Source organism: Oryctolagus cuniculus, chromosome 12 (genome assembly GCF_051225735.1).
Source record: "Oryctolagus cuniculus isolate XC-2025 breed Fujian yellow rabbit chromosome 12, ASM5122573v1, whole genome shotgun sequence".
Lineage (NCBI taxonomy): Eukaryota > Metazoa > Chordata > Mammalia > Lagomorpha > Leporidae > Oryctolagus > Oryctolagus cuniculus.
In genome coordinates this window covers 64,450,869-64,464,940 of record NC_142878.1, presented here as the reverse complement: position 1 = coordinate 64,464,940, position 14,072 = coordinate 64,450,869, and the positions used below count along the sequence as shown (strand labels likewise).

Here is a 14,072-nt window from a genome sequence, read left to right as displayed (position 1 = left end):
TCTTTCCCTAGTCCCAAAAGGAACTAAACAGTAACAATCATAAGGCAGACAAAAGAAGCAGAAGAGCTGGCACCGCAGCTCACTAGGCTAATCCTCCGCCTTGCGGCGCCGGCACACCAGGTTCTAGTCTCGGTTGGGGCGCCGGATTCTGTCCCGGTTGCCCCTCTTCCAGGCCAGCCCTCTGCTGTGGCCAGGGAGTGCAGTGGAGGATGGCCTGAGTACTTGGGCCCTGCACCCCATGGGAGACCAGGAAAAGCACCTGGCTCCTGCCTTCATATCAGTGCAGTGCGCCGGCCGCAGCGCGCCGGCCGCGGCGGCCATTGGAGGGTGAACCAACGGCAAAGGAAGACCTTTCTCTCTGTCTCTCTCTCTCTCACTGTCCACTCTGCCTGTAAAAAAAAAAAAAAAAAAAAAAAAAAAAAAAAAAGCAGAAGAGAAAGTAGACAATAAAACTGGGTGACTGGGGCCAGTGTTGTGGCACAGCGGATTAGGCTGCTGCCTGTGATGCTGGCATCCCATATTGGAGCGTAGGTTCGAGTCCTGGCTGTTCCACTTCTGATCTAGCTCACTGCTAATGCATTTGGGAGGCAGTGAATGATGGCCCAAGTACTTAGGTCCCTGCTGCCCGTGGAGTGCCTGGCTCCTGACTTGGCCTTAGATGTTGACGCATTTGGGAAGTGAACCAGAGGATGGAAGTTTCTCTCTCTCTATCTCTCTCTGTCACTCTACCTTTCAAATAAGTAAAAATAAATACATCCTTTTTTTAATGTTTTGTAGAATTCACCAGTGAAGCCACTTTGTCCTGAGCTTTAATTTGGGTGTTTTTTCTTTCTTTTTTTTTTTTTTAAAGATGGATGATCTTTTTCCTTTTTAAAAAAATTTTTGGAGTAATTTTTGACTAAACAACTTTAAATGTTCTAATGGCGGGCCGACACTGTGGCACAGCAGGTTAAAGTCACGAGCTGCAGCACTGGCATCCCATATGAGTGCTGGTTCTAGTCCTGGCTGCTCCTCTTCTGATCCAGCTCTCTGCTATGGCCTGGGAGAGCAATAGAAGGTGGCCCAAGTCCTTGCACCTCTGCACCCGCGTGGGAGACCTAGAAGAAGCCCCTGGCTCCTGACTTCGGATCAGCTCAGCTCTGGCCATTGCAATTATCTGGGGAGTGAACCAGCGGATGGAAGACCTCTCTGTCTCTCTCTGTCTCTGCCTCTCTGTAACTCTTTCAAATAAATAAAATAAATCTTTAAAAAGTCTTAATGGCATTGTCTATCATGAGAATTCCTGGAGAAAATGCTATTTAAAGACATTTTTCTAAATATACTTCTGTCTTGAGATCACTTTCTGCCTATACTTGACCTGTTTGCCTTTTTTTTTTTTTTAATACCACAGGTAGCAGATGTCCTTCAATTTTCCATGGAAACAGGTGGCTTTCTTCCAAACTGCATCAGTACTTTGCAAGAGAGTTTAATCAGGCACCTTAAGGTAGCCCCTAAGCATCTCTCCTTTCTAGAAGAGAGACAAAAATTGATTCAGGTGAGTGTTAAAGTCGATTCCTTTGACGTTAATTTACCCAGTGTTTTGAGAGTAGGATTGCCAGCCTATTATGTAGAAAAATGAAGCTGCCTATCTATCATACATAACCATTGCCAATGTCTTACTTAGTTATGCCAAATGGGAATAGTTCTTCGTGGTCTCAAGTGGATAAAAACCAAGGTCCGCCTTTAAAATGTTACCTAGGGCCAGGTGTTGTGATTCAGTGGGTTACACTGCTATGTGGGTCGCCTGCACCCCATATCTAAGTGCCTGGCTTGAGTCCTGACTACCCTGTGCTTCGAATCCAGCTTCCTGCTAATGCTCCATGGAGGCAGCAGATGGTGGCCAAGCGCTTGCTTGTGTCCCTGCCACCCAAATGGGAGACCTATTTGGAGTTCCAGGTTCCGCTGTCATCCTGGCCTAGCCCTATGCTGTTGTGGGTGTTTGGGGAGTGAACCAATAGATAGAAAATCAATCAATCTCTCTCTCTCTCTCTCTCTCTCTCTCTCTCCTTCCTGTGTCTGTGACTCTGCTTTCAAGTAAGTAAGTAAGTAAATAATCTCTTTAAAGAACTATACTGGGGCTGGTGCCATGGCTCACTGGGTTAATCCTCTGCCTACAGCGCCGGCATCCCACATGGGCACTGGGTTCTAGTCCCGGTTGCTCCTCTTCCAGTCCAGCTCTCTGCTGTGGCCCAAGAGGGCAGTGGAGGATGACTCAAGTGCTTGGGTGCCTTCACCCACATGGGAGACCAGGAGGAAGCACCTGGCTCCTGGCTTCGGATCGGCGCAGCGCTGGCCATAGCAGCCATTTGTGGGGGGTGAACTAGCGGCAGGAAGACCTTTCTCTCTGTCTCTCTTCTCTCACTGTCTAACTCTGTCAAATATAAATAAATAAATAAATAAAAGAACTATACTGAAATAAATTTTCAAGTTGGGACAGGGGGGATCTTTTGTGGAAACGGATTAAAGCAATGGGACCAAAACCATCCCAGCTGTTTCTCCCAAATAAGGTAAACTTAGGTCATGACCATATTGACTCCAGCTTGGGTCATATACTCAAGTCTACTGCCTCCAGCTGTGAGAATTTCTGATCAACCTACCTATCTGCCCCCACTTCTCTCTCTCACACACACACACGTTGTATTTGCATGACTGTGTGTGTGAGCGTGTATTCATTCACAGGACTAGCAACAGTGTGAAAGCAGGGCTGGGCATTTGGCCCAGCAGTTAGGATGTCCAATCCCAAATCAGAGTGCCTGGGTTCAAGTCCCGCCTCTACTTCCAGTTCCAGCTCCCTGCTAATGCACATCCTGGGAGGCAGCAGGTGATGGCTCAAGTGCTTGGATCCCTGCCACCCACATGGAGACTGGGATTGAGTTCCAGGCTTCTGGCTTCTGCCTGGCTCAATCCTGGCTATTGGTAGTTTTGGGGAGTGCATCAGCAGATAGAAGGTCTCAGTCTTTCTGTTTCTCTCTCTCTTTTTCTCTCTCCCTCTCCCTCTCTCTCTCTTCCCTCCTCCCTCCCCCCCCTTTCCTACTCTCCCCCTCCCTCCCCCCCCTCTTTCCTACTCCCTATCAATCTGCCTTTTGATAAAATAAGTAAACCTCAAAAAAAAAAAAAAAGTAACTAAAAAAGAAAAAAGCGGCCGGCGCCGTGGCTCACTAGGCTAATCCTCCACCTTGCGGCGCCGGCACACCGGGTTCTAGTCCCGGTCGGGGCACCGGATTCTGTCCCGGTTGCCCCTCTTCCAGGCCAGCTCTCTGCTGTGGCCAGGGAGTGCAGTGGAGGATGGCCCAGGTGCTTGGGCCCTGCACCCCATGGGAGACCAGGAAAAGCACCTGGCTCCTGGCTCCTGCCATCGGATCAGCGCAGTGCGCCGGCCGCAGCGCGCTGGCCGCGGCGGCCATTGGAGGGTGAACCAACGGCAAAGGAAGACCTTTCTCTCTGTCTCTCTCTCTCTCACTATCCACTCAGCCTGTAAAAAAAAAAAAAAAAGAAAAGAAAAAAAAAAAAGAAAAAAGCTAGTGTGAGGGGCAGGCGTGGTGGTGCAGTGGGGTGGGTTAAGCCACCTCTTGGGGTGCCTACATTCCATGTTGGAGTGCCTGGCTCCAGCCCCCACTATTCTATTTCCAATCCACTTTCCTGATAGTGCTCATCCTGGGAGGATGGCTCAAGTACTTGGGTCCCTGCTGCCCATGTAGGAGACCTGGATGGAGCTTCTTGTTCCTGGCTTTAGCTTGGTTGTTGCAGGCATGTGAGGCGTGAAACTGACAAGAAGATCTCTCTCTCTCCTTCTCTGTGTCTCTTTCCAAACAAGCATTCCTTAAAAATAGTGTGAGTGCAGGGGTAATAACAGAAAAAAGTCGTGGCTCACTAGGCTAATCCTCCGCCTAGCGGCGCCAGCACACCGGGTTCTAGTCCCGGTCGGGGCGCCGGATTCTGTCCCGGTTGCCCCTCTTCCAGGCCAGCTCTCTGCTGTGGCCAGGGAGTGCAGTGGAGGATGGCCCAGGTGCTTGGGCCCTGCACCCCATGGGAGACCAGGAAAAGCACCTGGCTCCTGGCTCCTGGCTCCTGCCATGGGATCAGCACGGTGCGCCGGCCGCAGCGCGCCGGCCGTGGCAGCCATTGGAGGGTGAACCAACGGCAAAGGAAGACCTTTCTCTCTGTCTCTCTCTCTCACTGTCCACTCTGCCTGTCAAAAAATAAAAAATAAAATAAAATAACAGAAAAAAGTGACAGTGTCTTAAGCAACACTCAAAACAGTTTGTTTTCTTTAAAGTTTTGCTTACTATTCAGAGAAAATTAATTTGGTATCTTCAGGAAAACCCGGACGTGTGGTTCACACGCCCTCTTTCACCCTCTTTGCTGAAAATTTTGGCCCTGGAAGCCACCTACCTGCTGCCCCTTCGCTTGGTGCTGCTGGATGAGATGATGTTGGACCTAACAACCCTGGTGGACGGGTACCTCAACACCTACCGCGAAGGCTCCGCAGACCGGCTCGGAGGCACAGAGGTGGGTGCAGCTCTATGGATGTGCCTGCATGACCTCCCTTCCGGTGCCACTTTTCACAGCTGCAGTGACTTCCTTGAGGCAGGCTTGGTGATTAGTATCCTTGATGGTTCCACAGCCTGGGCTTGACCCATCCCCTGAACACCTTCTCATGATATCGTTGTTTCCGGGAAACATGTCTGTCAAAGTGTGGTAAACCTAAGATTACATTAGTTATTTTCATGCTGCTAGGGTAATATAAGAAAACTATGGATCAAGGGTCCAACATTGTGGCATAGCAGGTAAAGCCACCACCTGCGATGCCAGCATCCTATGGGTGACAGTTCATAGATCTGCTGCTCCTCTTCGGATCCAGCTCCCTGCTGATGACCTGGGAAAAGCAGCAGAAAATGGCCCAAGTGTTTGGGCCCCTGCACCCCTGTGGGAGACCCAGATGAAGCTCCTGGCTTCAGCCTGGCACAGTGCTGGCCATTGAGACCACTGGAGAGTGAAGGAGCAGATGGAAAATAGATCGATCTCTCTGTCTCTCCCCCTCTCTCTAACATAAATAAATAAGCAGGATGGAAGCTGCTTGGGCTGACTTGGTGAGCATGTGGTGCATGGAGGTGAAGACCTGTGACATTGCTGTCTACCACTGTACACATCACAGCACCGTATACTCGGGCTACTCTAAATTTTTAGGCAATATTATTTTTCAGTAGTAAATTAACCTTGGCTTACTGTAAATTTTTTACTTTATAAACTTTTAATTTTCTTTAGCTTTTTGACTCTTGTAATAGTATTTAGTTTAAAACACACATTGTACAGCTGTACAAAAATGGGTTTTTTTCTTTTTCATTGGTTTTTATTTATTTGTTAGAGAGAGATGTTCTCCTCCACTAGTTCACTACCCAGATGTACCTAACAGCCAGGGATGGGCTGAGGCTGAGGCTGAGGCTGAGGCTGAGGCTGAGACTGAGGTTGGGAGCTGTGTGTAGATGGCAGGAACCTGATGATTTCGGCCATCACCACTGCCTGCCCGGGTCTATATCAGCAGGAAGCTGGAGTCAGGAACCAGAGGCAGGCGTCAAACCCAGCTAGCTACTCCAGGATGGGCTGTAGGCATCTCAGCAGGTGTCCAGACTGCTAGGCCACTCACCCCGTATTTTCTTTATTCATATCCTTCCTCCTTAAGCTTTTTTCTAATTTTAGTAGTTTTCAACATTTTAAAAAAAGCTTTATTTATTTATTTGAAAGGCAGAGTTACAGAGACAGATAGGGAGAGACAAGAGGAGAGATCTTTTATCCACTGGTTCACTCCCCAAATAGCCATAACAGCTGGGACTGTGCCAGGCTGAAGCCAGGAGCCAGGAGCTTCACCAGGGACTGCCACCAGGTTCCCAACTACTTGCACATCTTCCATTGCTTTCCCAGGTGCATTAGCAGGGAGCTGGGTCAGCATGGAGCAGCTGGGACTTGAAGTAGGGCTCATCAGGGATGCCCACTACACCACAACACTGGCCCCGATTGTTTTTAAGCTTTGTTAAAAACTAAGACGTATACATACATTAGCTGAGGCCTACACAAAGTCAGGATTAGCATTATCGCTTTCTTCCAGCTTCACAGTTTGTCCCACTGGAAGATCTGCAGGGGCACTAACATCGTTGAGTGTTGATCTGCTATGTTAACAATGCTTCCTTCTAGAAAACCTCCTAAAGATCGGGCGGCGCTGTGGCGTAGTGGGTAAAGCAACAGCACCGGCATCCCATATGGGCACCAGTTCAAGTCCTGTCTGCTCCTCTTCCGATCCAGCTTTCTGTTGTGGCCTGGGAAAGCAGTAGAAGATGGCCCAAGTCCTTGGGTCCCTGCACCCACGTGGGAGACCCGGAAGAGGCCCCTGGCTCCTGGCTTCAGATCAGCTCAGCTCTGGCCGTTGTGGTCATTTGGGGAGTGAACCAGCAGATGGAAGATCTGTCTCTCTCTCTTTGGCTCTGTATGTCTCTGTAACTCTGTCTTTCAAATAAATAAAATAAATCTCCAAAAAAAAAAAAAAAAAAAAAGAAAGAAAACCTCCTAATGGGCCTGCCTGAGGCTAGTTTACAGTTAAACTAATTTTTAAGATTCATTTTATTTATTTGAAAGGCAGAGTTAGAGAAAGAGAGAAGGAGAGCCAGAGATCTTCTATCTGCTGGTTTACTCCCCAGATAGCTGCAACTGCAGGATCTCAGGCCAAAGCCAGGAGCCAGGAGCTGCCATCAGGTTTCCCATGTGGGTGCAGGGGCCCAAAGACTTGGGCCATCTTCTGCTGCTTTCCCAGGCACATTATCAGGGAGCTGGATCAGAAGTGGAGCAGCCAGGGCTTGAACTGGTACCCATATGGGATACTGGCATCACAAGTGGCAGCTTAACCCACTATGCCACAGCACCAGCCCCGTTAAACTATTTTTTAAAAATATATTTATTTGAGAGAAAAAAGGGCAGGGAAATAGAGAAACAGCTCCCATCTACTAGATCATTTTTTAATATCAAACATTCTTAATATTGAATAACATAAAAAAAGACATTTAAGTGAGTGGAGCACTAAGAATTTTTAGCTATCCATTATTCCTAAATCTTAACAATAGTCCAGTAAAACATTAACACTGATTATTTGGCCATCTGTAATTTTAGTCTATTGGAGATAAATACACATGAAAGAATTGTCAAGGGATTTTGGAAATAAAGGTATATTGAGGAGTTGGCACTGTGGCATAGCAGTTAAAACCTCTGCCCATGGCACCGGCATCCCATATAGGTACCAGCATAAGTCCCAGCTGCTCCACTTCCAATCCAGGTGCCTGCTAATGCACCTGGGAAAGCAGTGGAAGGTGGCCCAATCACTTGAGCCCATGCCACCCATGGGAGAGACCTGGATGGAGTTCCAGACTCCTGGCTTCAGCCTGGCCCAGCACCAGTTACTGCAGCCATTTGGGAAGTGAACCAGCAGATGGAAGATCGATCAATCTTTCTAACTCTGGTTTTCAAGTAAGTAAAATAAATATTTTTTAAAAAGTGTCTTAAAATTAAGAAGCTTGTGTTGATATATAAAGTTTGTATTTTTATCTTTAAATTTCATTCTCCATAACCTTTTTGAAATTTTCTAATGTATGAATGAACATACACAAGTTATGTTTATTGCCTTTGCAACATAAATTGCTAGAAAAACAGTTCTACAGTTGAAGACACTAGGGGGTGCTATAGGAATACATTTGAGTGTTCTCTGCGTTACAAAATACCAGAAATTACGTTGGAAGTGACTCTGATAGCACCTTCTGGAGTTTGCTTGTAACAAACTTGTGTTGGTTTTCTTCCCTTAGCCCACCTGTATGGAGCTGCCACAGGAGCTGCTTCAGCTCAAGGACTTTCAGAAGCAGCGCAGAGAGAAAGCTGCAAAAGAATACAGCGTGAACGCCCAGGGACTCCTGATAAGGAGCGTGCTGCATCCAAAGAAGTCAGTGACAGAAACAGCAGGGAAGGAAGGAAAAGTCCGAGGGTTCTTACTTTGTAAAAATTCTAGGGTAGATCAAGCTCCAGATTTTACATCCCGTGAATCTCGTCAAGGCGAGAAGTTTCTGAAAGTGGAGACGATGAATAAAGAAACCACAACAAGATATCCACAGCCGCCTTCTCTAGAGCAAGGAGAAGCCCGAGAGGGGTCCAGCACTGAGGCCGTGGGGTCAGAGAACCCGAGAGTAGCTCAAAACAACCAGCTTGTGATGTGCAAGCAGGACTTTCAGGCGAGTTCTTTGAAAGAGGAGATAGAACAGTTACTGACGATGGAAAGCAAGGAAGGCTTACAATGCACAAAGCAAGGTGTTTCAGTGTCTTCAGGGGACACCTCCCATCCTTCCAGAAAATCTGCCCTTCCCACACTCCCTCCCTGTCCTGCCTTGGAGAAGACTGACTCCTGGATAAACCTGTCCCCAGGTCTGGCCTAGAGATTTGCCCTTTGTTGTCAAGGCCGCAAGGCGGCTCACGTCCCGGCCTCCAGGGCCTCCCTCTGTGCTTAAGTTTGGTTACGCCTCAGTCACAGGCTCTGGGGGAAGTTGTATCCTCCTGCTAGCCCCGACATTCCTGGTATTGGGATTAGGATGGGAACGGATAAGTTAAATAACAGAGGAAGTACGGTTTCTGATTATGTCATTGTGAGGAAATGTTTCCAGTGGCCGGGATGAATTATTTCTAAGAAACTGCTTTTACAGGACTTGACGAAGGGGGGGGAAAATCTTAGGCTTAGTATTAAGAAAAATCTATAATTTAAACGTTTTGTTCTGTTACTTTTAGGATGATTTGAAAGGGGATCATTAAAATTGAGCCATAAATTTAAAAAAAAATTGGTCCTTGACAACCGAACCAGAGCTCCTTTCCTTTGGGAAAGCATAGGCTTTATGCTTGAATTGTGAATGTTTTAGTGTCTGATGTCACAGACAGTAAGAATCAACATCTCCGTGTTCATTTCTTCTTGTTTGAGTTACTTTGAGGTTTTCTCTGTTTTCTTGCCAGCACAGGGGCCCTGGGCTGCTTTGGGAGTCTGTCTACTTCTCTGCCATGTAAACTTGAACTCTGTCTCGGTTGTATTTGACTGTGGCTGGGGTGCTCTCTTGGCAAAAGGAAGGCAGCTGTGCAGAACCCTTTTTTGTTCAAGTCACTCAGTTTTTGTGTGTGTAACATAACCAATAAACCTGTTTTGGCATTAGGTTCTCTCTCTCATTTCTTAATTGGGTCCGGGAAGGAAGATGTTGGAATATGTCTGGATGTCTAGGTCTGAAGTCCAGTTTAGAAATCTGTAATTTGGGAGCCAGCATTGACCAGCTTTCCACACTGGCACTGGTTCAAGTCCTGGCTGCTCCACTTCTATCTGGCTCCCTTAAGGGCCTGGGAAAGCAGCCAATGATGGCCCAAGTACTTGGGCCTCTGCCACCCACATGAGAGACCCGGATGGAGTTCCAAGCTTCTGGTTTCAGCCTTTCCCACCCCAGCCCATCCCCTGCCATTGAGGCCATTTGGGAGGTGAAAAGTGAGCCAGAGAATGAATGGATCTCCCCCCCCCCCCTTTTCTCTCTCACTGTCACTCTGCTTTTCAAATATTTTGATAACTATATTTCTTTTTTTTTAAATTTTATTTATTTACTTATTTGAAAGGCAGAGTTTGATAAAGAGACATCTTTCATCTTCTGGTTCACTCCCCAAATGGTTGCACCAGCTAGGGCTGGGCCAGGCCAAAATCGGGAGCCTCGAATTCCATCAGGGTCACCTATATTGGTGGCAGGGACCCAAGCACATTATCAGGGAGTTGGATCAAAGTTGAATGGTAGCGACTCAAACCAGCTATGCCAGGATGCTGGCCCCAGTAAATCTTAAAGAACAAACAAAAAAACCTAACTGGACTCTGTTATGGGAATTATTAATTACTTGGGGCAGACATCTTTGTACCAGCCAGTTCTGTTATGAGTGGTACTAAAAGAATTGCTATGGCCCTCCAAACTCCAGAGCCAGTGTAGCGTGGGTTTAAGATAAAGGCAGGCCCACAAACAACGTTCGACCCAGCCCTGTGGTTGCCTTGCCTCATTTGTTTGTAGTTCAGAAAGTCACTTTGGGGTGAAGGTGGTTGCGGGCTCACCTTGGGTGAGTGCACTTTCAGGTTGAGCCAAGAAGGTGATTAATCTAGCTTTCCTCTGGGAAGTGTATGAACTCCTATATGATTCCTGGAATTGATTTAGCTTCTTAAGGAACCATTAGGTCATCACTTACAATATACAGGAAGGTACTCCAAATAGTCATGGAAAATGCACATATAAAAAAAATGGATTTCCAAAATTCTTGCACCAAAGTAAACTTTTTAAAAAAGTATTCATTTATTTGAGAGGCAGAGAAACAGAAAGAGAGCTCCCATCCATTGGTTTACTCCCAAATGCCCACAACTGCCCTCAGCTGGAGCTGAAGCCAGGTGCAGGCAACTCAGTCCAGGTCTTCCACCTGAGTGGCAGGAAGCCAATCATTTCAGCCATCACCCGTTGGCTCCCAAGATCTGCATTAGCAGGCAGCTAGAATCGAGTAGAGCTGAGTATCTAAGCCAAATACCCACCCAAAAATAAGCTTGTAATTCCTTTTTTCCATGAAATTGTTGAAGTACCCTCATACGTACCATGTTCCAAGGTAAAATGTAGTAAGTTTATGTATTTTTAAAAAGGATTCCTTTTTTACTATGCAGGTTTTATGAATATACATACAAAGAACAAGACTGTTTTGGTAGTCACTGGCTATATATCCCTGTATAAAGGTAAAAGTAAGTTAATTAAAGTGAAATCAAATCTTAAGCCGTTCTTCAGTTGCCGTTGTGCCGTTGCCATATTTCCAGTACTCAGTAGCCCTACGTGTCCGGTGTCCACCATGTTGATAGCACTTGTTTAAAACATTGCCATTGTTCCAGAAAAACTCTGCTGGTGTGTTTGAAAAGTACTTTGACTCCCAAAACTAAATGAGCTTCTTGGGTTTTGTTACAGTATTTTCTCAGTAAAACATTCCGATCTGAAACTGCACTTTTCTGCACATCCTCATTCTAGCCTGGAGTTCGTACCTAAACTCCGCGTGTGCTATCAGAACCTGCCAGGAAGTTCAGTTCTTTGCTAGATAAAAAGCAGAAAAATTGTCTTCCATATTCAAGCACTTGTACTAGTGCTGTGTGGCATCACATAGGCTTCTTGGTTGGTTGCTTGGTTGGTTTTTTAAGATTGATTTACTTATTTGAAAAGCAAAGTGACAGAGGGGACAGAGCATGACAGAGAGAGAGAGATCTTCCATCTGCTGTCTTGCTCCCCAAATGGCCACAAGAGCCAAGACTGAGCCAAGCTGAGCCAAGAGCCAGGAACTCCATCCATGTCTCCCACATAGATACAGGGGACCAAGTACTTGGGCGATTTTCTGCTACTTTCCCAGCTGCATTAGCCAGGAACTAGAACAGCCAAGACTCTAACAGGTACTCCATATGGGGTGCTGGTAACACAAGTGGCAGCTTAACCTGCTGTGCCACAATGCTGACCTGAGATTTCTTGTTTAAATCTTACCCAGAATTTTTGGAAATTCTAAGTTTTTTTTTTTCTTTTTGGTTTTGTTTTTGTTTTTTCTTTTATCCACTGTTGAGTTTCTTACCCTCTATTTTCCAAGTTGAAAGGCCATAAGCTTGGGGCCGGCACCCTGGCGTATTGGGTAAAACTGCTGCCCACAGTGCTGGCATCCCATATGGCCACCGGTTTGAGCGAGACCCAGTTCCTCCACTTCCGATCCAGCTCTCTGCTGTGGCCTAGGAGGGCAGTAGAAGATGGCCCAAGTTCTTGGGCCCCTGCACCCACGTGGGAGACCTGGAAGAAGCTCCTGGCTCCTGGCTTCAGATTGGCCCAGCTCTGGCCATTGTGGCCATCTGTGGCATGAACCAGTGGATGGAAGACCTTTCTCTCTCTCTCCATCTCTGCCTCTCAGTAACTCTGCCTTTCAAATAAATAAATAAATCTTTAAAAAAAAAAAAAGATAAAAGTCATAAGCCATGCTGCCTGGCTTCCTGAACTCTTGAGGTCTTATTCCAAACTGCCACTAATTTTCTGCAAGTGTGCTATTCAGCTATTCATTTTTTAAAAAAATTGTTTATTTTACTTGAAAGTCAGAGTTACACACAGAGAGAAGGAGTGGCAGAGAGAGAGAGAGAGAGAAGGAGGTCTTCCATCTGCTGGTTCACTCCCCAGTTGGCTGCAACGGCCAGAGCTGTGCTGATCCGAAGCCAGAAACCAGGAGCTTCTTCTGGTCTCTCACACAGGTGCAGGGGCCCAAGGACTTGGGCCATCTTCTACTGCTATTCCAGACCATAGCAGAGAAATGGATCAGAAGTAGAGCAGCCAGCACTCAAACCAGCGCCCATATGGGGTGCTGGCACTGCAGGTGGCGACTTTACCCGCTACGCCACAGTGCCGGCCTGATACTCAGCTATTGACCTGACTCATGAGTAATATCAAGCTTTCAGTTTTGCAATTAGGAAGTGAGGTTGAATGACCTTGAATAAAAATGCAGCCCTGAGAATAGAAAGTGTTTCTTGGCTTCTTGGTCCATTCAGTACTCTCTCATAGTATGAAAAAATCACTGCTGAATCTGCCTCTGACCTATGTATGGGCTTAATCCTAAGCTGACAGGTATAACTCCAGCACCACATGTGCCTCTCATCATATCTGGCGCAGTGCCAGTCCCAGCAGTGAGCAGACTTGAGGCTTGGGGTGATCTAGGGCTTCTGGGGACAACTGAGCTAAAAAGGAAAAAGTGTGCTCAACTATCATCCCACTTTGTACAACCCTTCCTGGCATTTTCACACTTTCCTTCCTGTTGTTTCTCACCCAGACACACACACACACACACACACACAACACAGTTGCAGCTATATTATAAATATACTTAATGTTTTTTCCTATATCACGCTTTTCTATTTTACATCTTTCTTTTTTTAAAGATTTAAAGATTTTCTTGAGAGGCAGACTTAAAGACAGAGGGAGAGACAGAGAGGTCTTCCTTCTGCTGGTTCCCTTCCCAAATGGCTACAACAGCCAAAGCTGGGCCAATCCGAAGCCAGGAGCCAGGAGCTTCTTCTGGGTCTCCCTTGTGGATTCAGGGGCTGAAAGATTTGTTAGGCCATCTACTGATTTCCCAGGCCATAGCAGAGAACTGGATAGAAGTGGAGCAGCTGGGACTCCAACTGGCACCCATATGGGATGCCAGCTCTGCAGATGGGGCTACACCACAGTGCTGGGCCCCTAAAACTTTTTAAATAGTAAAAAAAAATTTATAAAGCCACAATGAGATACTACCATGCATTCACTGTAGTGTCTAAAATTTAAAAATATCAACACTATCAAACATACATGAGGAGGTAGGGCGACCAGAGATCTTGTACATTGCTGTTGGGGATGTAAAATGGTACAAGCACTTTGGGAAAAAGACTGGCCATCTCTTCAAAGTTCAGTGTACTGTAACCATACAACCCAACAGCTCAACTCCCATGTATTTATGCCTCAAGTATTTTGTTTTCAAATAAATACTTATAAAATCGTGTTTTAGGGTACAGAGCAAACGACACACTAAAATACACAAGCACTTTAGGAATAGTTTGTCATTTTCTTGTACTAAGGATTTGTTCCAAGAGCACTTTCCACTGCTTTCCCAGGTGCATTAGCAGCGAGCTAAAACACAAGTGGAGCAGCGGTGGCGCTGTGACATAGTGGGTAAAGCCACTGCTTACAGTGCTAGCAGCCCCTTTGGGCGTTGGTTTGAGACCGGGCTGTTCCACTTTCGATCCAGCAAATATGTGTCCCTACTGTAGCCAGATAAAATTTAAGCAAAACTGCTCTCACGGTGGTGTAGTGAGCTAAGCCTCTGCCTGCATCACTGGCATCCCATATGAGCACCACTTCATGTCCTGGCTGCTCCTCTTCCAATCCAGCTCTCTGCTATGGCCTGGGAAAGCAGGAGATGGC

At 46.6% G+C, this 14,072-nt stretch overlaps 1 protein-coding gene across 7 annotated transcripts in view; it reads left to right on the top strand.

Annotated features, from left to right (window-relative positions):
• The window catches only part of EXD1 (exonuclease 3'-5' domain containing 1), a 36,959-nt gene extending 27,700 nt beyond the window's left edge, over window positions 1-9,259 (top strand). For all 7 annotated transcript variants that reach the window (XM_070054008.2, XM_051822055.3, XM_089310077.1 and 4 more), the window contains 3 exons: window positions 1,391-1,534; window positions 4,357-4,548; window positions 7,881-9,259. In XM_070054008.2, the coding sequence (XP_069910109.2) occupies window positions 1,391-1,534; window positions 4,357-4,548; window positions 7,881-8,501 (957 nt within the window). In that variant the 3' untranslated portion in view covers window positions 8,502-9,259. The remainder of the gene's footprint in view (window positions 1-1,390; window positions 1,535-4,356; window positions 4,549-7,880) is intronic.
• Window positions 9,260-14,072: the final 4,813 nt, after the last annotated feature.